This window comes from Micromys minutus, assembly GCF_963924665.1.
Source record: "Micromys minutus genome assembly, chromosome: 32".
Taxonomy (NCBI): domain Eukaryota; kingdom Metazoa; phylum Chordata; class Mammalia; order Rodentia; family Muridae; genus Micromys; species Micromys minutus.
This window is the reverse complement of record NC_137967.1, coordinates 3570619-3593220: the sequence shown is the minus strand read 5'-3', so window position 1 is coordinate 3593220 and position 22602 is coordinate 3570619. Positions and strand designations below refer to the sequence as shown.

General features: G+C 50.6%; 1 protein-coding gene across 1 annotated transcript in view; it reads right to left on the bottom strand.

Moving 5' to 3' along the window:
* SERGEF (secretion regulating guanine nucleotide exchange factor) overlaps positions 1-22602 on the bottom strand; it is a 195038-nt gene that overhangs the window by 155409 nt on the left and 17027 nt on the right. The window contains exons 6-8 of the mRNA XM_080909158.1: positions 20549-20662; positions 18331-18393; positions 14086-14244 (exon numbers count right to left, since the gene is read on the bottom strand). Of these exons, the coding sequence (XP_080765284.1) occupies positions 14086-14244; positions 18331-18393; positions 20549-20662 (336 nt within the window). The remainder of the gene's footprint in view (positions 1-14085; positions 14245-18330; positions 18394-20548; positions 20663-22602) is intronic.

The following is a 22602-nucleotide window of genomic DNA, read 5'->3' as shown; positions in this document are numbered from 1 at the left end:
AACCAGTGCCAGGCCACTGAGAAACCCCCAGTCCTAACTCTCTTAGCCCCTGGCCTTCTGGTCTGGTTTGAGTGTGCAGTGTCCCCAAGCCTCGTGTATTTGAACACTTAGTCTCTGAGCCTCTGAGGAGGTTATGGACCTTTGGAAGATTGGCCGGAGCTGAAGGAAACAGGTCACTGTGCTGTGTCGGCCTTGCAGGCATAACACTGCCCAATCCTGGCCAGATTTCTGTTTCTGGCCCACGGAGAAGTGGTTGTGATGAAAGCTTCGCACTTCAGCCACCACGCTGTTCCCCACCATGATAGGCTGTGGTCCCCGAATGGGGACACAGAATAAACACTTGCTCTGAACACAGACAAACCCCTCCCCTCATGGAGCCCCCGTTCTGATGGAAGAGAGACAGTTAAACCCACAAAACATACACACGGGGGATTATTTTATGGGCCCCTCAGAAGTAAAGTGGGAACCGAGAAGAGGCACCAAGAGGAGATCCAGGGCCAGCCCCGACTTTGGCTACACGCTTGAGCCTCTCTTCAGCAAACCACATTTTCTGCCCTCCCTCTCCCTCCCACCCCTCTTCCTCCTCCTTTCTTTCAAAACCGTGAACGTTTGTAGAGCATCACATGATGTTTGATACACGTATACACACTGTAGTGCTCAAATGCCACCTTTCTCTAAGGAGGAACCCTAAACATGAAGCCCTCAGCCAAGCCACACAGAAGCATCGGTTACCCTGAGCCCCGGGTAAAAGGCAGCAATAAACATCAACACACTCAGCAAAGTCCAAACACAGTATTTGCGTTAGAGGCAGTGCGGTTATTACTCTCTGAAGCCAAAGAGCCATGAGGCCTGCTCTGAAGAACTCCAGTCATCAGGCCCTATGATGTCTTTTCTGGATCCTTAGGCTTCCTGGCCCTTGAGGGTCAAGGGTAGGGGGTTCAACAGCTCATGAGCCTAGAAGCTATGTAGAACCCTAAGAAATGGCCCTGATTGGGTCCGGTGCCTCCGTGGATGTCTCCCGGCTCATTCCATATTCAAACACCACAGCTTCTTCCAACACTTCCAGATTCTTATTAATGACACTTTAAAATGTACATTGCTGCCTACTCTTAGCTGTGTAATTAAAAAAAATAATAATAATCTTGCTTCTCTCCCTCCCAACATGAAACTATACCCTCAGGGCTTCTGCTGGTTGGGGGAAGGGCGTGGAGTATGATAAGGCAAGAAATGGGGCTCAGCACTGGACTCTAGAGAAAATGACGCTGAGGGTAAGGAAGGGGAGGAGCCTCCAAGGACACAGGCTGTGGCAGAGCCAGAACCAGGATCTAGTCTGCTATTTCCCGGTGGACACCCCGCTAACTAGGAAGGCAGACTGGAAGAAGGCTTAGGAGATCAGGAATGGAGTCTGTGTTACTGATTCCACACTGAGAACAGACCCCTGCTCACGCGAATAAAAAGCAATGAGTTTGTGACTCTCAAGGGCTCATGGGTGCTATACTGGCTGGTTTTGTGTCAACTTGATACAAGCTGGAGTTATCACAGAGAAAAAAGCTTCAGTTGAGGAAATGCCTCCATGAGATCCAGCTGTAAGGCATTTTCTCAACTAGTGATCAAGGGGGGAGGGCCCAGCCCATTGTGGGTGGAGCCATCCCTGGCCCAGCCCATTGTGGGTGGAGCCATCCCTGGGCTGGTAGACCTGGGTTCTATAAGAAAGCAGGCTGAGCAATCCAGGGGAAGCAAGTCAGTAAGTAACATCCCTCCATGGCCTCTGCATCAGCTCCTGCTTCCTGACCTGCTTGAGTTCCTGTCCTGACTTCCTCTGGTGATGAACAGTGATGTGGAAGTGTAAGTTGAATAAACCCTTTCCTCCCCAACTTGCTTCTTGGTCATGATGTTTGTGCAGGAAGAGAAACCCTGACTAAGACAGGTGCGAAACTCAGAGTTCTTTACCCTTAGACCAGCCTCACAAACCATCAACCCAAAAAAGGACCTCAAAGCACTTCCTACTTCCCAGAAGGAAAGGACGTTAGTGTTCCCAAGGTCAAACAGGGCAAATCTAAGAGCATACACTGTCCACACACGGCGTCAGAGAAGTACAGCGAGCTCTCTCCCTGGCGGTCCCACCACCTCTCTCATTCGAAGGAGACTCCTGGGCTTCTGGGCAGGGAAGCCGGGAGGTAAGACCCATACTCCCCTCACCCCCTTCTCCTGGGAAGCCGGGAGGTAAGACCCATACTCCCCTCACCCCCTTCTCCTAGGAATGGCTACCTGGGAGCATCAGGGCCTGCACAAGCGACAAACACACTCTCCCCCTGAATCCTTCCCATCCTCTCCTCTCCATACCCAGGCATGCTCCCAGCCCTGGGTACCACCTTCAGTTTTTGTTCCTTAGAAAACATTATCAGCAGTTTCCATCTCTGACGTTTAAAAAAAAAAAAAAAAAGTGAGAGAGAAGGAAAGAGAAAAGGCCAAGAACTGTGCCCAGCTGCCAGGGAGACCATTGTCTCCACTAATGACAGGGACACATGGTGCCACAGCTGAAGGCTGGAGCTGGGAGACTGCAGCCTGGGAGCAGCCCCCAGGCATGCCTGGGCATGCAGAGAGGAGCTGATGGTCTGCCAGCAAAAGTTCCAGCAGTTGGCCGTGGACACGCATCTCTCCTTACAGACCAGCCTGGGGCCTCATAGATCGGGACAAAGGACCAAACAGGCCAGAGGCCGCGAGCATTGTAGAGCATACCCAGTGTGTGAGGAAGGCAGCACCTCACTTCTGAGAACGCAAGAAACTCCCCCGGATACGGTATCCATACCCTCAGCTCCCCCAAAGCAGCTTTCTGTAAGTGAGACCTAATCTTCCTATGAGGAAGACAATGGTTTGGTCCACTCTTTGAGTGGGTAAAACTCACCAAGGCAAGAGCAGAGAGGGCCAGGAGCCCACCTTGGGATGCCAACATATGAGCAACCAGTAAGGCCCCAGTGGACATGACGTCATATGCCGCTTCTTTACGTTAGAGAAGCCTTGCCCCGAGAAGCTGTCCGGGGTTCTCCAAGAGGGCCAAGTGTAAAAGGTGTGGTACACCCCTAACAGAGCGAGGTCACGGACAGTGTAATACTCTCCCATCTCCATACCTGAGGAGCCGTGGGGACTTGCCACAGCAGGGGCAGCAATGAACATCACCAGCAGGGGGGCCACTGAGAACCCTCTGCGTTTAAGGATCTCTAGTAGCCTCAGAGTCCCCGTCATTGCAAAGACAGGGCTTTGGAGAGGCTGTGGGTAGTGTGGCAATCGCAGGGCTTGTCTGGAGGCTCGTGGGGGTGGGGAGGCTGGAGGCTCATGGGGGGTGGGGAAGCTGCACGGCCTCATCCCACTGTTGCTCTGCTCCCGTTTGTCCCTCGGGCCCAGAACGAACCCTCCTGGCTGGCAGTCACCTTAGGGCCCAGCAGAAGCCGAGCGGGCTTCTCCATGCCCGTGGACTGGGACTGAGAGAGCCACCTGCTTTTTGACAGTTTTCCTGTCATAGGCTCAGCTCCAACCAAATCAGCAAGGCCCGGTTACTATGGGCCGTCTGCCAGGACCCGGAAGCAGCATTGTTACATAAGGGATAATGAAGTTTATTAAACCGGGTTCTTCCCCCAGAAAGGAGACAAAGCATTTGAAGCCTCTCGGTAGAGGGGCAGTGTGGGGAGAGGACAGGTGCTGGACCAGGGCCCTCTGGGATCTGACCCTGCTTCTGCTGTCCCTTCGCTGTGAGAACATAGGGGCAGCCATCCTCTCCCTACGCCTCTGCTTCCTTCCCCCCCCCACCCCAATTAGAAAGAAAGAAAAAGATGAGATAGCATTAAATCTACATTTTCACCAAAATGACAAATAAATAAATAAATAACAAAACTTACCCCTTGGAGGGGGATGTGTGCAGAGAAGAAGCAAGAACTCAGAGCCTTCCATCTACCAGGCAGGGAGGCCTACGTGAACCTCCAGGTAAGAAAATGGCTGGGGACTAGAAGTCTAAAGGCTCCTGCTGTTCACACAGCAGGCACTGGCAACTCTGCAGGCCCTTGCACATCCAGCCTGGTGCCTGACCCTCTCGGTTATAAAGATGACAGTGACCCTCATAGCTGACACTGAGCAAAATGAGGCCTAGTAACTAGGACAGGGCCAGCTTTCTCTGACCTTCTCTTCTGTCCCTCACAGGTCGGATTGGAGTTGGCCTGACCTGACATTCCCATATGAACTAGAGATGAGGTACATAAATCCTAGCAAAATGACCTTGATAGATGAGGACCCCTTACACACACACACACACACACACACACCTCTTCAGAGAGGTACCGAGAAAAGCCCTATCATTTAAGTCCCTAAGATGTTTCAGAGGCCCCAGCAAGATGATGGTTCAGTGGGTAAAAGCACCTGTTGGCAAGCCTGATGACCCGAGTTCAATCCCAGGGAGTCATATTGTAGAAGGAAAGAACTGACTCCTGACAGTTGCCTTTTGATTTCTGCATATGTCCCGTGTGTGCTATGGCACACACACGTTCACACATACACAGCCCCCGCCCCCTACAGAGACACACATCCACATAATAATAAAATGTTTAAGATGGAGGAAATGTGACAGCTCGCTAAATGACCGGCAGACAGACCAGGAAGCCAGATGACTCCAGTCTTAGCCTGTGTCATAGCTACTAAGAGTTACCCAGCCCTTGGAGGAAAGGGCTCCCCTTAGAGTCCAGGGTACCTCACTCTGAGCCAGTAGCTGAAACCTGAAGCAAAAAGTAAGTATGAGGCCTGGGCAGAGGAGCCAGAGAGTCGGGACCCTTCCCTGTGCCATCTCTGGTTACCATACACCCAGCCCCTCAGGGAAAGCCCGTGAGGACCCACTCCACCACACCTACGTGTGCCCAGTGACTTCCCACCTGGCCTGGTCTACACCACGCAGTGGATGCCAAAGTGTACTTCCCACTGGCTCTCAGTCTTCCTCCTGCCTGGAACACTCTGCCCAACCTCAGCCAATGCAAAGTGTGTGTGTGTGTGCATGTGTGCGTGTGCGTGTGCGTGTGTGTGTGTGTGGAGGGATGCAGACAGAAACTATGAAGAAGTGAACAGAACGACCGTGTGGGGCAGAGAAGTTATGATCGTGGCTCTTGTTTTATAGGCAGACAAATGCAGACCCAGAGAGGCTAAATGATGTGCCTTGGGTGCCAGCAGCTACAAACTGGAACTCAGAGCTCGCCCTTCGGAGCTTCCTAAGATAAAACCATTCTCAGGTTGAAAAAGCAGATTCCTCCAAGATTCCTCAAAATGGGCCACTGTCCTCTTGGCACACACTGCGAACATTTTAGGGAACTGGCTGTCACTGATTATCAGAGAGCTCCTGAGGGACAGGCAAGGTCTCTGAGAAAGGGCAAAGCGTGGCGTCATGTGTCAAGAGCCTAAAAATGACGACAAAATTACAGCCTGGCCACTTAATGCTCAGCTTTGAGAGCTCCTGGAACAAATCGATCCTCAGCAGGAAAGAGGAGACTTCCTTGAATGGCTCCCAAGCCTCTGGCAGTGACCTCTGAGCCCTTCTCCGGCCATCGAGGAGTCAGAGCGAGCGGGGCTGATGGCCTTGCCGAGACATTCCTCCTCTTTCCACCACGTCAGCTTCCTTCCCCCCGGGCTGAATGTCAGCATCCTCTTACAACAGGCTGAAATGCTGTCCCTGGTGTGGTGGTGTCACAAAGTGGGGCCTGTGGAAGGTGACAAGGTCATGGGGGTGGGGTCTTCCTGAACACAGTTGGTGCTCTTACCCCTCTGCTACCGTCAGGGGCAATGGCTGCCTGTGAACCAGAAAAGTAGACTCAGAGAGGGACTTCCAGCACTTTGGCAACACTTCCTGGGCTCTGGGCTACGCAAAATAAGGGTCTATTATTTCTAAGCCACTCAGCCCACCCAAACTAAGCCACCCACTTGTTACATACCTACTGGGGTCACCTCGAGGGGAAACAATGCGGTGAGAAGTAAGCCGGGGAGTGGGGCTCATGGGTCCACGGTGTTTCTTAAGGAACTGCGCTACTTTGGAAAAGCCGCGCGACCCTGCTAAGCCCGGAACCGCATCTGGAGTACAAGGGAAAGGGGTCCAAATGAAGACGTCTGTGCTCGGCACAGCACTGGCACAGCACTGGCACAGCACTGGGCAGAGCACTGGTGCGGGATGGGCGTCCGGCACACACTGGTCCCCTACCTTGGGTGTTACACTCTGGCAGCACATCTCCAGCCAGACTCTGAACTAGCTCTCTCTTAGGTATTGGGGACTGACAGCCTCAAACTTCACCTACAGCTAGGCCTACTTGGGAAGCCTCGGCCTGAAGGAGAACCCATGAGGGGAGGAACCGGTCAGAACAGACGAGCATCTTGCCCATGCTGCGTGTAGGCGGGTGGGAATCGAGACAGCCAAAGAAACCTGCAGCTGACTGTCCCCGCTCTGTTTCTGGCTCCAATCTCAATCTCTGGCTCTCCCATAAGGCGGCCCAGCTGAAGAGCCAACCTCGGCTCTCTCCTTCCTGAGCAGAGACCGAGTCCCTTCAGCTCTGACCTTGATAGTTCTTACTCTGAATGCTGCCCCCACCTACCTTATCCCCAAGGCTGACTGCCTACCCACTGCTGCCATCTGGTGGCGGGCAGGCTTTGGGCAAGCACTGGACATGCCCCTTGGGTGAATGTACCCACTCTAAAGGTGACTCTCGCTTCGCCGCTGGACACACCCTGCAATGTCCCAGGCCACAGACCAATGGGCATCCGCTGCCAGACACAAAACCAAACAAAGAAAAGAACAAGGCCAGGTTTTTGCCCCTTGCAGAGGTGACGCAGCTGCAGCAGGGAGAGGAAGTGGCCTGCCCAAGGTTGCCCAGCTGCCTGGCTCCTAGGACCGTATACAATTTCACTTTACCACAATGTTTCGGGTGAGTGGGCACTTACAGATCAAAACTAAAGTTAGCCGGGCCGAGGAAACAAAGCCTCCAGAAGATGGGAACAAACTGTCGGGACTTCTTGCAAACCCAGTTAAACAGTAAGAACCTAAGCAGAATGGACCCCACCTGGAGAGACTGACTGGAAAATGCTGCCATTCTTGGACCTCAGAGGGCCAGTAGTAGGAACATCTGCAGGATCTTCCTGAGACAACCCCAAGGCCTCGGTCCAAGCTAGGTCTTAATCTAGGCAGATACCAGCTGGGAGAAGACAGGGGCAGCCATGCGTGTGTGCAGACTTCTGCACGCCCCACACACTGCAGACAGGAGCTGTTCTGATCAAGATGCCGTCTGCTCTTCCCTGACCCCAGGCCTTGCCGCAGCCCGCCAGAGGAACTCTGCCATGGTCTGCTGCGGGGGTCCCTCCGGGTCACAGCCCATTCCTGCTCTTTATAGGACCCACTTGTCACACACACCTGTGTGACACAGGGCAAAAAAGAAGCAATGTGTGGCTTTACACAGGTCCTTCTGCTGTCCTTCCCTCTGTCACCTCATGTCAGCAACGTCTACACGGCTTGTAGAGTGCTCCCCAAAGTCCTTTTTCCTTTAAATGCTACACTGAATCCTGCACACACACACACCAAGCTCCCTCGAGGGACCATAATCAAACAATGCTTCCCTCTAGTGGCCAGATGCAGTCTCTGCACCCTCCCAGCTTGGCTAGCTAGCCACACTCCCACCGGATTCCACCCTCACTGGCCTTCAGCCAACAGTACCCATCTCCAAGGCAGACAGTCCAGGAACCAGCTCAGCCCCTCAGCTGGCCCCACAAGAGTGAAGAAACCCTCTGTCCTTAGGAACAAATGACCTTTCGTGACTTTCAACTCCCCTCTGCAGATGAGGAAACAGGCTCACGGATGCCCAAAGGAGCCCAAGCTGATCAAGATGACTCATGACTGAGCCAAAAGTAGAGGCCACTTTTCCCGCCTCCTGCCTCTTTCCCATGTGACCTCGCAACTGAGGTCCAGGGAAGAGACTTGTCAAGGACGTCCACACTGCCCTGAAAGGGGATCATCCCCTGGCCTGAGGAGGAAGCCATTTTCACTTCATGAAGGCCTCCTATCAGATGGAAAGATCTGTCCATCCACATGGACACCCCCTTGCCCCTCCGTGCACATAATAAATAAAGGATAATTAAGAAATGTCTACGACCTCCCATTGGCCACATGAATGAAGGGGGGACAGAGAGTTTAAGGATCTTGCTAGCATAGAAAATAAAATGTACTTTAACCGAACCCATCAGGGGTCATATTTCCGGATAGTTCTTCCTGGTCTTTCTATAATGTTAGCTGAGAATTGGAAAGTATGGCGGGAGACTTTCTCTGGCATTAAGTCTCTGATTACTTAGTTTTCACAGGATGGAACTTTGGAACTGGAGTGGCCATAACAGTTACAGGGCCAGCAAGATAGCTCCACATAAAGGGTACCGGCCTCCAACCAAGTGTGGCACCCTGAGGTCAACCCCCAAGTCCCACAGGGTAACAGGGGAAAACAGCACTAAGACTTGTCCTCTGGTCTTCACGCTAATGCTGGGGCACCCGCACTCCCTGCTGTCCCTCAGCATATACAATAAAGTATAATAAATTTTTTTCACAAAGATCATGACGTCTGAGACCTACTAACCACGAGGTAGAAGAGGAGCCAGGGGGCGTGGGGTTTTACTAGAGGAAAGGAAAAACCAAGGGAACCAACTTGTACATACTCCACCTACTGAAGCCTGACCTTCCCAACGCCCAACCACAACCCTTCCCTCTGGCCTCACACCACACCATCTCTCAGAAACCCCAAAGCCCCTGGTGTCCTCGCCACTCCTCTGGCTTCCCACCACACTCTTTATTCATCTGCTAAATATTTAATTTGTTCGCCCAACCACGAGCTTTCTGAAGGTAGCGCTGGACTTCAGAGTCCCCCGCATTCCACAGCACAGTACCGTGTCCACACGGTCACATGGGGGCAAAAAGAGTGAGTTCGAGCTTAGCCCTGTCCACCACCAAGGGCCAGGGAGATACAAATGACCAGCTGGGAACTCACCCGTGAGATTAGGATAAGAACACTCCCTTGCCAACTCTCTGCGGGGAAATATCTGTGACCACACTTTATGGGATTGCTGCTGCGATATCGGAAAGAAACAATGCTGCCCTGTGAGCCCCAGCATGGCCTCCTGCACCTCGTCCTCGGGTTCTGCTTCATACACACGTCCGGAAGCACAGGTTCCCATACAGAAGGAACCAGCAAGCCTGGCCAGTCTCCTGGGTTTACATAAGCCACACCTTGCTGTCTGTGGTGAGAAAATGGCGGCCAGAGGGGAACTTACTTGACGGGGAGTCATGAGGCTTCGGTCCTGGTCCTACCCCTTCCCCTGTCCCCCTGTAGCCCGTTCCTGGTCTCTCAGCCTCTGAACTGAAGGCCAAATAAGTTCCCATCCCCGGGGGCTCGCTGGCTTCCAGGGTAAGTGCTGATGGCTTTGGTAGTAAGCACATAGCCCACCTCAAAGGCGTCCTCTGGGTTCCGTCTGCCTATCAACTGTGGAGTTTTCGAAGGTCTTAAAAGCTCAAAGGTCCACTGAGATTTCACGGTGTGTGGCCCCAAAGAAGGAGTGATGTATACTGCCAACCTATTCTGGGCGGGATCTTGGCCCCAAAACAGAGAAGTCACTATCAGGTATAAACTCTATTCGATGTGAACCAACGTGGGCTTGGGCCTCACTGACGCCCAGACAGCCAATGCAATCAAGGGTTTCCTGGTCTGTGATTTTTAAAGGAAAGACGGTGTCTGAAAGGTCGCAGCAACATATGGTCCCTGTCTTTAGAGAAGTAAGGAAAACGTCTCAACTAGAAGAATATTACTAAGGGGAGGGAAGCAGAGAGATGGCTCAGTGGTTAAGAACACTCGCTGCTCTTACAGGGGACCCGAAGTTGGTTCCCAGCACCAACACAGTGGCTCACAACCATGTGTGTTTCTAGTTCCAGGGTACCCAACCTCCTTTATGAACTCTGGGGACACCGGAAATGACACGCATACATACATGTGCGAAAACATCCATACATATAAAAGTAAGTGTGAAGAAAAATCATAAAGAACATGACGATGGCGGGGAGCAGAGTAGGGAGAGAAAAGGTCTCCTTGGCAGAACTGACCTGGGACTCCAGGGCTGTCACCAAGTCTTGTTACCCTGGTTACTTTTAGTTACCTCACCTTCCAAATGAGGAAGATGTTCCTCAGTCTCTGACTCTATAACATCCAACGCTCCAGGTCTTTCTTGGGTGACATAGAAAAATAGAGAATGTCAAAGAACTCTCTGCATTTTGCTTCATGTTTTCGATCCATATCCCTGAGACCACAAAGCTACTTTGGGATGCTGCATGGTTCAGGGACAGCGTCCAGCCTCCGGAAAGCAAAGGACTCTAGACATCCTGACCATGACCGGGAAAGAGCTTTCCCTTGAAATTCTAATAAGTCACCAGCAGCCAGCACTTGGCATTTGTAAGACTCAATATCTCCACACACCTCAGGATAACCTGGAAATACCTGTTACCTAGTCAGAGTCCTACAGAGACCTCTGTTCACAGAGAAGAAACACAGCATGGTAGTCCAGGGAGCTCTGAAGTTTCCAAAATGGCAGAGAAAACTGATGGGACCGTTCGTGCCAGGTTGGCAGTTTCCCCTTCCATTCTTCTAACATGGAACTGTCTGGAGCAGCTAGGTTTATTCATTTGTACATGCATCCACCAGCCACCTCCTAAATGACGAGTACTTTGTTAAGAGTTGAAGAGCAAGGCAGGCCAAAATAAACATACCACTTGCTCTCACAGAACTTAACTAGTCTCCTGGGAGAAGGAAGTAGTCAAAGAATCGATAGCTCAGTTGGTAGAGGACCTGCCTAGTATGCGTGAAGCTGTTGGTTCAATCCCCAGCACCCCATAAGCTGGGAACAGTGTTGTGTATTTGTAGGTTCCGCACTTAGGAGAAGAAGGGCAAGAGCATCAGAAGTTCAAGGTGTCAGGCGACCATGTCACATATATAAGCAAGCAAATAAAACCAGGAGCCAAGGTAACGGTGGTGGTGAACCAACGAAATAGGAGAAGAGAAGCAGGAAGCAAGTGCCTGTCAGTGTCGTAAACCTCAGTCACTAGGCAGGTGTCTACTGAACACCTACTGCGTGGCACACAAGGCATAAAACATGCGTGTAGGCAAAACACCCAAGTAAGTCTGAAAGAACAGTCAGGAGCAATAAAGGCGCCAGGGTACAGCCGTGAGCAAAATGAAGCACAGCTCCCAGGGTGTCTACATAAACAAATAGGACGAACACACGTGTGCAGCAGGTCAGAACACCTAGGAGGCAAGCCTCTGTTCTGCCACACGTGGGTGAAAGACCTGGAGCTTAGCCACCAGCTCAAGCAGCAGGCCTGGCCACAGTTGACTTCTGTCTTGCCATAGACCCTGTTAAAACAGCAGCTCTTCTAAAAACAAGACCAAAACGCTGAACCAGCTTACACACCCCAACCTCAGGTGAACCTGGGTAGGCATCTGACAGACTACTGGGCCTGTCCACAGATTCATTTGTCCAGACCGCAGAACCACACTATGAAGCGAGCAGGAACATTTAATATACTACTCGGGAGATGTGTGACCAGAGTGTGTAAAATAGCTTACACGTGTCACAGAAGGCACAAAACACCAAACCCTGCCATCCAGCTTTGTAAAACACTTCTGTTCAAGAAACTGGCCATCTGTGAGACAGCCAAAGGCCACTGGGCCTGAATAAAGTCACGCAGGGGTCCCACGAAGCTCCTGAGAACTAATGGGGAAGCTCGGGAAAGGTTTCTAGAATGCAACTTCACCAGCCTGAGACACAGGTGCCCTTGCCCACACTCCCAGATTAGAACAGGTTCTCCTGGCCCCTTTCCAAGTGCCTCTGACGAACAGAAAAGTATTTTTCCACTGCAAACCTTCGGGCGGGCAGCAGACTGAGGGCAGAGAGAGCATCTGCAGTCCTGTACAGACCATCTGGGAGATGCTGAGGCCGTGCAAACCGGCCTGGTTACACACCTGCCCAAGCAATGCGTCTCCACCGTGACAAGACAGGTACTTGGACTGCATATGTTTCCTGTACCAAGCTGGGGGCACCTTGTCATCTTGCAAGGTCGGAGGACTCAGTGGCCCCTTGACCTCCACCTGCCGGATGTCAGGAACAAACCCCGGCTGCCACGCCCACTGATGTCTCCAGCCAATGCAGGTGCCCACTGCAGGACAAAAGTCACCTCTAGGGGAAGCTTTCATCTTGAGACCTTGGAGAAGAAAGGTAAAGTGCCCTGCCCTGCCCCCACATGGAGACACATGGTCACTGCACACAAACTCTTTTAGGTCGGGTTCACACAACCAAAACTTCCATATGAGCAGCTGCAGGCCTATATTGGCGCTTCAGGACAGCCAGTCTCAAACAACCCCGCGTACCGAGGAGCCAGCCGCGACCCTGCAAGAAAAACGTGTTCCCATCACAGTGAGCGGCTCTGGGGGTTCTCAATGGCATCAGACCAGGACAAGGAGCACAGAGTGGTGAATCAGGATCCTCCCATTCACCCCCAATTCAGTGTAACACCCAGATAGTCAAACACCCGGCTTTTAACCATTCCTGACCCGGAAGAAAAGGGAACAGAGCAAGGTACATATACAAGCAAGCTGAATTAGCAATTTAATTAAGCAGCTGAACCGAAAAAAAAAAATCACGCTCTCAAGTGGGGGCGGAGACCTGAAGTTGAGCTCCCGAGCAGCTGGAGTGACTCAGCGCTGTCAGGAATGCAGCTGCCAACCTCCCACTGGCCCCACACGAGGTCTACTTCCACTACAGTTTCAAAGAACAGCCACTTCCTCCCTAGTTAGCCACTTAGCCAGGTACAGAGATTACCCACAGACCGTCCCCTGTGTGGGAGGACTGCTCTGCACTGTGTGAGCACTACCCGTGCCCGCCTGTTCACACCTAATTACTCAGCCCGCTGCCGTGGCTCCCTGCCTTGGTACTTCCCACTCCGTACTTGGCTCTGTGCTCACATGTTTCCTCCTGGGACCGAGTTCTGATATGGGTCTGCAAGGGTCTTCTTAAAGGCACATAAACAGACCTTGCCACGTATGGGTGGGTGGATCAGAGGAAGTTGTCTATCCCTATCGTCGTGCGGTCTGAAGCTCTTTAAGGGAAGAAACAATTTCCCTCCTTCCTAATGGACAACACACTTTCCTGAGAGCATCCCCCAACATCACAGTCACTGTGTGTCACTCTCTGCCAGGCTACCATTCCGAAACCACCCTCACACTTGGGAAGGATCAATTAAAAGCACAGATGCTCACAGATCTGTGAACCTGTGAACAAACGCACACCGCATGTGTGACTCACGGGAGGGAGCTGAGGCTAAGAGAAAAACCTGTGAGAGCAGGAAACTTCTGGAAAAGCAGTCAGCGGGCATTTAGGAGCCCTCTCTGGGGCCAGCAAAGCCAGAGAACTCCTGAGAACCCTTGAGGTGCACAAGGCCTTGTGTAACAGCACATTGCCTGAGAAACTGCAGATCAGCCGCAACTCCCGGACTGCAGGGGTGAAAGAGGCCATGAAAAGCCAAAATCCAAGAAGGGAGGAATATGACAGCCAAGAAAGGCCTGACCAGGCATATGGGTTCCCTGAGGAACAGGAAGGCCAAACCCAGTTTAAATCCGAATGTCATACGGGCGACGACTCACTCTGGAATATTTACCAATGCTTTCTGATGTTGCTTTAACTCAGATCAGGCAGAAACAAAAATAAAGCCATCTCTTCAGCCATGACTAGGCAAAGGCTCACCGGTACCCTGGACCGACCTCCCAGCCATGTCGGCCGTCACAGACACTGTCTCGAGACTCAGAGGACTCTTGAGCGAAATGAGCTCACCAGCGCAGCCTGAGTTTCCGAGTGCCACACCTAGCTGACGGCAGGAGGAGCCAGGTTCTCCATTTCCTGGTGCCTAACGTCCCCCAACCCTACCCCACCCCCGCCCCAGCCCTCAGGCTGAGGGACTAAGTAGTCAGCCATCCCAGAGCCTCGCTGCCCCCTCACCTGTCTTAGCAACCAGGTGTGTCCAACCACTCCAAACTGCAGCCACCTTTTCATCCTGAAAGCAATGTGCGTCTATCCTCTGGGGCAGAGGAAGGAACTCAGCGAGGGCGGCCAACTGCCCGTGCTTGTTACGGCCCCAGACATACAGCTCTCCTGTATCTGAAAGAGAGGTGAATGGGGGGTAAGGGACCTGACCCAGAAGGACAGGAGGCAACTCTGAAAAAGAAACAGCTAGAAAAGAGATTGTTTCCTACCTACACCACGGCATGTAGTAGGGCCATGCACAATACGAAATTTATGTAGAACACAAGCTAATGTAAAACTTACAAGATTCTGTACATACACAAGGCCAGGTGTATGTAACACATATTTTCCTCTGTGTGGGAGTGTGCATGTGTGTGTGTATGTGTGTGTGTATGAGGATGTGTGTGTATGTGAGTGTGTGTGTGACTGTGTAAGAATGTGTGTATGTTTGAGTGTGTGACTGTGTGTATGAGTGTGTGTGAGTGTGAGAGTGAGTGTGTGTGTGTATGTGAGTGTGTGTGTGTGACTGTAAGAATATGTGTGTATGTTTGAGTGTGTGAGTGTGTGTATGTGTGACTGTGTGAGTGTGTATGAGTGTACAAGACTATGTGTGTATTTGTGTGCACCTGTGAGTGTGTGTGTGAGTGAGTATGTGTGACTGTGTTTGTGTGTGTGTGTGTTTGAGTGTGTGTGTGACTGTGTGTGAGAGTGTGTGTGTGTTTGAATGTATGTGTGGGTGAGTGTGTGTGTGAGTGTGTGTGTATGTGTAAGTAAGTGTGTAAGTGTGTGTGTGTGTTGGGGGAGTTGCATGTACCCATGAATAGAGCCTAACAGAGAGCATCATGTGTCCTGATCTATTACTTCATCTTATTCCTTTGGCGGGGTCTCCGCTGAAGCTGGAGCTCGGCTAATGGCCAGGAAGCCGCAGGACCTTCCAAGTCTCTACTCTACACAATGCCCTGTGTGTGAACGCTGAGACTCAGAGTGAGGTCCTCATGCTTCCCCCGTAAGCCGTCTCACACGCCCAATTTCCGTATTGTTTAATATATCCCTATATTACCTTCTGTAAAGAAAGAAATGCTTAAGCTTATAACAGACTAGCAGACACACGGTCTGGGGGCTGGAGCTACAGCTCAGTTAGCAGAGTGTTTGCTTAGCACACACAATCCCCCAGCGCTGCATAAGCTGGGTGTGCTGGTTCTTATTTATAATCTCAGAACTCTGGAACTAGAAGCAGGATTAGGAGTTCAAGGTCATCCTGGGCTACACAGTTACTTTCAAGGCCAGCCTGGGCTATAGGAGACACGACCAAAAAAAAAAAAAAAAGGTGGTATTTTAGCTGAAACCTTTGTGAATGAGATTACTTCACCGTACTTACTGTCATAGAATAGAACGAGCTACCGCTGCCCATCGGTGCAGCCCCTGAGCTCACCTGGGCCACACAGCCATCTCAGGACAGAGGCAGAAGTGACTGGCAGGGCGATGGAACAGGAGCAGGAAGCAAATGCAGAGTCAAGTGACTCTGGCTGCTATTCCTGGATCTGCTAACTAGCTATTGACCTTGGACAAACCACTTCCTCCCCAAGCCTTGGTCTCACCAGCTGAACATGGGGGGGGGGGCTGCTGGCCTAACTGACGTCACCGCCGGCTGAGCAACTGGCGCGTGACCGTGGCAACCGGAAAGTGCGTGCCTGTCTAAAAAGTGAAGTCCAAAGAAACATTTTAGACCAAGGCCAAACAAAATGAAGCCAAAGCCGATGCTCAGCCTGTGAGGCTGTCAGTCTGCAGCTCCTCGGTGAGCGTCCCTGGGCCTGGCAGAGGGACAGCCTCCATATGGGACAATGTCAGCAGTAGTCATGCCTGAAGTGTGACAGGCCCGAAGGAAAATACTCCACGGGCTGCACACAGATATGGCGCACAGAAAAGAGTACTTCCTTAATAACGCTCAGCTAATGTGCCTTAATTCTAAGCAAAACATATTGATAAGGTTACTTTTTACCTATTTCCTTGTAGATTTTTGTGAGATGGCTCACATCCCATTATACAGCCACTGTCTGAAAAGATAAGTTAATTGAGGCTGGGACATGTTAAAGGCTTCTCAGGATCACCTGGCTAACGACTCAAGCGCACACACAGCCAGTGAAGGAATGAGGAGCCACGTCTGTTTCATTTGCCGAGTTCCTGATAAAGTTCACAGCACTGCCTGCCCTACCGTGGTCTCATGGTCCCTTAAACTCATCCAAGGCCAAACAGGATGATTACAGTCGCAGCTCAGGAATCTCTAAGCTCCTTCTGTCTCTCACTGGAAGTGGGACACTGGGCACAACACACCTTGCCCCACACAATGTCAACCCAGGAGATGCTGGGGAGCCACAGAGGCGCCCTGGGTGTGGAGCCTCTCGGCTCAGAATATCTAAAGCATCTTTTTGAAAGACAGACTGTCTTGCGCATGGGGATAGTTACACTGTTGCATCAGCAGGTAAAATTAAATCCTGCTGCAATGCCAAATGGTTACATAATCGACAAGGACTCCAGGGAAGAGGTCTAAAGAACACTGAACAGAATCCAATGTGCTAGCAGCCTGAGTAAGATGAGAAACGAGGGCCATTAATCTTGACAATTTCTAACTCGCTTTCGAAACATCAAAAACCAATTCACTTTGTGACTATACTAAAAATGATTAAATGGACACTTTAAAGCCATGAATATCATATATAAATTATAGCTCCATCAAAAAAAATCTAGTCTGTGTATTAAAACATGGCACCACAGTTAAAGTGACCACATAGAGATAATGATAAGGTTAGTAATCACATATTTTTGTTCATTTTTTTACTTAGACGGTAGCAGGTGATTTGATAACTTCTAAGTTTTCATACCATCAGCCATCTCAAACCAATTAGGACAAGGAAAAAAAATGAAGCTTCATCTAGTCTTACTCCCACAAGGATGGCTCTTCTTCCATCACTGTCTGTGGACGGGACAAGGTGCTTGCAACCTCCAATCACGTCGCTAGAAGAGATGCTGGGGTGGGGGGGGACCAGGCGCCAGGAATAAGACAGGTTCAGGACACCTTCCCTCCTGTGGCGTCCTGTGTTACCTATATTGCACTGGCTTGGCACTGACGGACAGACGGAGACTCAGAGACCTGCATGTGGGAGCATGCCTGTAATCCTAGAACATGGCCGATGGAAGCAAAAGAGTCAGGAGTACTGAGGCCAGCCTCATCTACTCACTAAGTCTGAGGCTAGCCTGGGTTATACAAAACTATCTCCAAAAGAAGGAGAGGGAGAGGAAGGAAAGGAGGAACAGAGGGAGGGAGGAAAGGAAGGAGAGAGAAAGAAAGGAAGGGAGGGAGGGGGAAAAAAAAGAAAGATGGATATTTAGTGTGAAAAAATAAAAACCCAAAGAAGTGAAACAGAAAAAAGACTATATATAAAGTTATATAAAGATACACGCAGATAAATAGGTTATATGGAAAGCTATAAGGACAAAAGCTAAGTAGGCAGAAGTAAAGGTAAATAGAGGAGGTAAACAGGTGGAAAGAAAACAGGATCGACACATGAAGTGGGGGCAGCGAATTAACACACTTAACATAAACTTAACCAGTGAGGAACAGGAAGGGGTGAGAGTTGCATCAGACAGAGAAATGGTTCAGGAAGGAAAGTGCATCCTTAGCGAGACCATCCTGGGTTACACAGTGAACTCCAACCAGCCTGGGCTGCAGAGTGAGACTGTCTCAAAAGCCAATGAAAGAGTGGTATGCTGACGGTCTGGCTCTCGATGACAGTTCATCAGCAGTGAGCCACACAACGGTTCCCGCAGCACACAGCCTGGACACGCAGCAGACTGGACCCCCATCGCTGAGCGGTACGTGGCTATACGTAAATTTACTGTTGAGTTCTCGATCTTCCACAGTTCCCCCAAGTGGAAGACAATCTTTTCCACACTGTACACTTGATAAAACTCAGAGGATGAGCAATGAGCTGACGCGTGGTATGAGTACTTTACACGTACCATCAAATTAAGTTCTTACAGCTACCCATAAAGGATGTTCCAGACAAAGAGATGGTCTCCAAAGCTAAAGCAATTTTGCCTAAAATTATACCAAGAGTGGTACCAAACTCCCGCTCCAAGCTTTACACCCCCTCCCACTCTCACGCAGCTTTATCCCAGCCACGGCATGAAGAAATCTGAATAGCACATTCGGCTGGTACCCACCTGTTAACGAGGCCGAGTGGTCAGATCCTGCAACGGCACATACTGCTGTAGAGTTCTCTAGGCCTGGAAAAAGAAATGTGTTTGCGTTGAGCTATATTTATGACAAAACGTGTTGCGTGAAGACCAGACTCCAGGGCCAAGCTGTACCTGAGCAACGGGAGAACCTGCCCAGTGCGGGCAAGTGTGAGTGGCAGGCTTGGCAGGAGGCTGGGCAGGATGGAGACAGTGACGTCATGGGCTTTGAACAAGTCCATGCACCGAGGATAAAGTGCAAGGTCTTCACTATCACAGAAGAAAGGCACCGATGGGAACCGCAGGAAAGCAAGGCAACCATGCAGACCCGGGACGGACCTGCACAGATCTGTATAAAGTCATGTTTCTGACAGAAACACAAGCACGGACCCGAGAAGATGACGTGAAATGTGTACACAGGTTTCCGAGCTCTGCCTGCTGAGTAAGGCTTACCGCAAAAGAGTTCAAACCCTCCGATCCTATCTTGTGCAGGGCTGAAGGACAATCCAGGCTGCCTCAGAATGCAGTGCAATTCCGTGATCCTGCTTCTGACCTCCAAGTACCTCGCTACTTTACCTCCCTGAATCATGTACTGCCTTCAGCAACACAACAGAATCACAATCCATCCTGTTAGGAGCTGGAACAGCCCGTGGTAATTCATGGTCTATCCGGGGTCTGTCCACAGGTACAGTAGCAAGTCAGACAGGGGCCACCATGTTGCCAAAGTAGGGGGTCTGGGAAGTGAGTCCTCTGAGACACACACACAAAGAGATGGATGGGTAGGTGGGTGAATGAATAGATGAATGGATGGATGGGTGGGTGGGTGGATGGGTGGGTGGGTGGATGGGTGGGTGGGTGGATGGATAGATGAATGATTGGATGGATGATTGGATGGATGGATGGATGGATGGATGGATGGATGGGTGGGTGGATGAGTAGATGGATGGATGGTTGGACAAATGATTGGATGGATGGATGGATGGATGGATGGATGGATGAGTAGATGGATGGATGGTTGGACGAATGATTGGATGGATGGATGGATGGATGGATGGATGAGTAGATGGATGGATGGATGGATAGATGGATGGATGGATGGATAGATGAATGATTGGATGGATGATTGGATGGATGGATGGATGGATGGATGGATGGATGGATGGATGGATGAGTGGATGGATGGATGGATGGATGGATGGATGGATGGATGAGTGGATGGATGGATGAGTGGATGGGTGGATGGATGAGTAGATGGATGGATGAGTGGATGGATGGATGAGTGGATGGATGGATGGATGGATGGATGGATGAGTGGATGGATGGATGAGTGGATGGATGGATGGATGGATGAGTAGATGGATGGATGGATGGATGGATGGTAATTTTAAAGTCTTTTATAAGGCATAGTAAGTAGCACATGCTTATAATCCCGGTGTTTGGAGGGTGAGCAGGTGAGCTACCTACTGAGCTCTAGGCCAGCGGAAAACCCTGTCTCATAAAACAGGTGGACAGTGACCCAGGAATAACAGCCAAGCTGTCCTCTGACCTCCACACTCACATGCACACAGGTACATATTATAAACACATATGCATCAGAACTCACATGCTCACAGTATTACTACACGGCATGCCTATGTCATGCCTTCCAAGTAGCTATGACTCATCACAGAGCATCCTTTTTAATCTCCGCCTACCTGCCTGGCATCTATCACTCAAAAGGCCTCAGATCCCAGCGGCAGAACAGTGACTTCTACCAGGGCCACAAAAATTACAAAGAGACTGACACCCCAACCAACAGAGATGGTTAGAAAGGTCAAGAAAGACCAAAACCTCCCAGCTGGAGAGATGGCTCTGCAGTTAAGAGTCCTGGCTCCTTCCAGAGGACCTGGGTTTGATTCTCAGAACCCACATGGCAGCTCACAACCATCTGTAAGTCCAGTTCCAGGGGATGTGACATCCAGTTCCAGGGGATGTGACACCCTCCTCTAGGCTCCCTGGGCGCCTGGCATACAAATGGCCCACAGAAATACATGCAGGTAAAAAATGGTCATATAAAATAAAGTGTTTAGAGAAATACCGAGAGGGAGGGAGGGAGGGAGAGAGAGAGAGAGAGAGAGAGAGAGAGACTAAAACTCCACTTGCCCATTTTCTGAAACTTTACTTACTTTTTCACAGGGTAACCGAAGACTGTGAAGAACGGGCTCACCTGTCACTCTGCAGGGTTCCTTTGCTGTCAAGAACAACGGGAGACTCTGTCCAGGACACAAGCGACGGCCGGAAGATGCCAAGCCGGTCCCCCACTGGAACACACTGCCAGTCGCTTCCCAGGCAGAGCAGAAGGGAAAAGAGGAAACCGAATGTCAGGATTAGACCAGACTGCCATTTGACCCTCCCCGCTGTGGGAAGTTTCCAACCATCTCAGCCAGCGTGAGCCCTACCCAGGAGCTTGACTGCTTCAAGAGGCCCAGCCACAGAGATTACCATCGAGCCAATCACAAATTCAGTCTTTGGGACAATCTAAGGCCATGAAGAAAAAAATTCCAATGTAGTAAAAATTTCCTCTAAAACTCCCAGACACTAGCCAACGACCATACCTCTGGAGTGCTGCCCTGCCCATGTCTAACCTGAAAGGAGCCGTGAAGACCATGAATGCACACCCATATACCAGATGAGAAAACAGAGGCCCAGAAGAGAGGCTGGGATCCAGCCAAAGTCACATGAGGGATGAGCAGCAGAGAAAACACTGGTACTCAGCCAGCACTCAAGGTAGTGCCTTTCTATCCCGCCAAGGCAAATTCAGATTCTCTACCATCACATACATGACTACAGGGCAGTGTGGCAGCTCATTCCAGTAAAATGGCCGCTTGAATATATGAATCCACATCCCAAACCCTGCAGAAGAGCACATTACAATGCATTTGGCACATAGTCAGATGTTTACACCATGGAGCCGCCAGCTAACGCCAGCATCAAGGCCTGCTCCTCTGGACCATTCTATAGCCAGCACTCCTAATGGAAAGAGACAAGCCTACTTTATAAAACAACAACTGGGGCTGGAGAGATGGCTCAGTGGTTAAGAGCACTGACTGCTCTTCCAGAGGTCCTGAGTTCAATTCCCAGCAACCACATGGTGGCTCACAAACATCTGTAATGGGATCTGATGCCCTCTTCTGGTGTGTCTGAAGACAGCAACAGTGTACTCACATGAAATAAATAAATAAATCTAAAATAAAGCAGCAACTGGTTGCCGAGAACACTGCAGCCCAACAGAGAGTCAGAATAAACCAGAACGGCATCCTCCTTGGTAGATAAGGTGCAAGGAAAACGGCTTCCCTGACTATCTCAAAATGATGGGTGTATGAAGATTTTAAATCAGGATCTGAATTAGGTCCGCATACAACCATTGGTTGATATGTCTATGATGTCTCAAAAAATGGATTTTCCCTTTGAAAAATTTACCAGATATGTATTTTTATTTAATGTGTGTGTGAGTGTTCAGCCTGCATGTATGACTGCATGTGTATCTGGTCCCTATAGAGGCCAGAAGAGGATGTCGGTTCCCCTGGAACTGGGGCTAAAGACAGCTGTGAGCCTCCGTGTGGAGTTCTGTGTAAGAACAACAGGGCGCTTCACCAGTATGTGGTCTTTCCACTGCCTAACCCAGCAGCACCCACACCGTCACCGTAATGAGCAGCCATTCTCCTTCCATCCTGCAACACTAAGCAGACTACACCCATCACTCCCCCCCCCATCCCTGGTCCTCGACCCTGGGGCTCCTGCTCCGCTGTCTTTAGTTCTGACTCATGTGGGTGGAATCCAGCATTTGTCCTTTTTATGATGGCGTAGGTCACTCAGCATCACATTCACCCATGGAGGAGCCTGACGGCATGTCTGTGCAAGGCGTGCACTGCCCCATGAGGGTGAGGGGAGTTAGATGTGGTGTGCACACGTGTGTGCCATGTTTTGCTTGCCCATTCCCCTGTCAGTGCACACCTGAGGAGCTCTTTCTGCCTCAGCTGTTGGCTGACGACAATTACATTAGATGCCTTTCATTCTGTAAATTCTACAAATTCGCCTCTCCCTCCCTTTTCCATGTTTTTAAAATTTTATTTGTCAAGCTGGGCGTGGTGGTGCACACCTATAATCCCACCCAGAAGGCAGAGGCAGGTGGGATCTCTGAGTTCAGGGCCAATCTGCTCTACAAAATGAGTTCCAGGCTAACCCGGGCTATGTTGTGAGAGAGATTCACCTCAAAAAAGA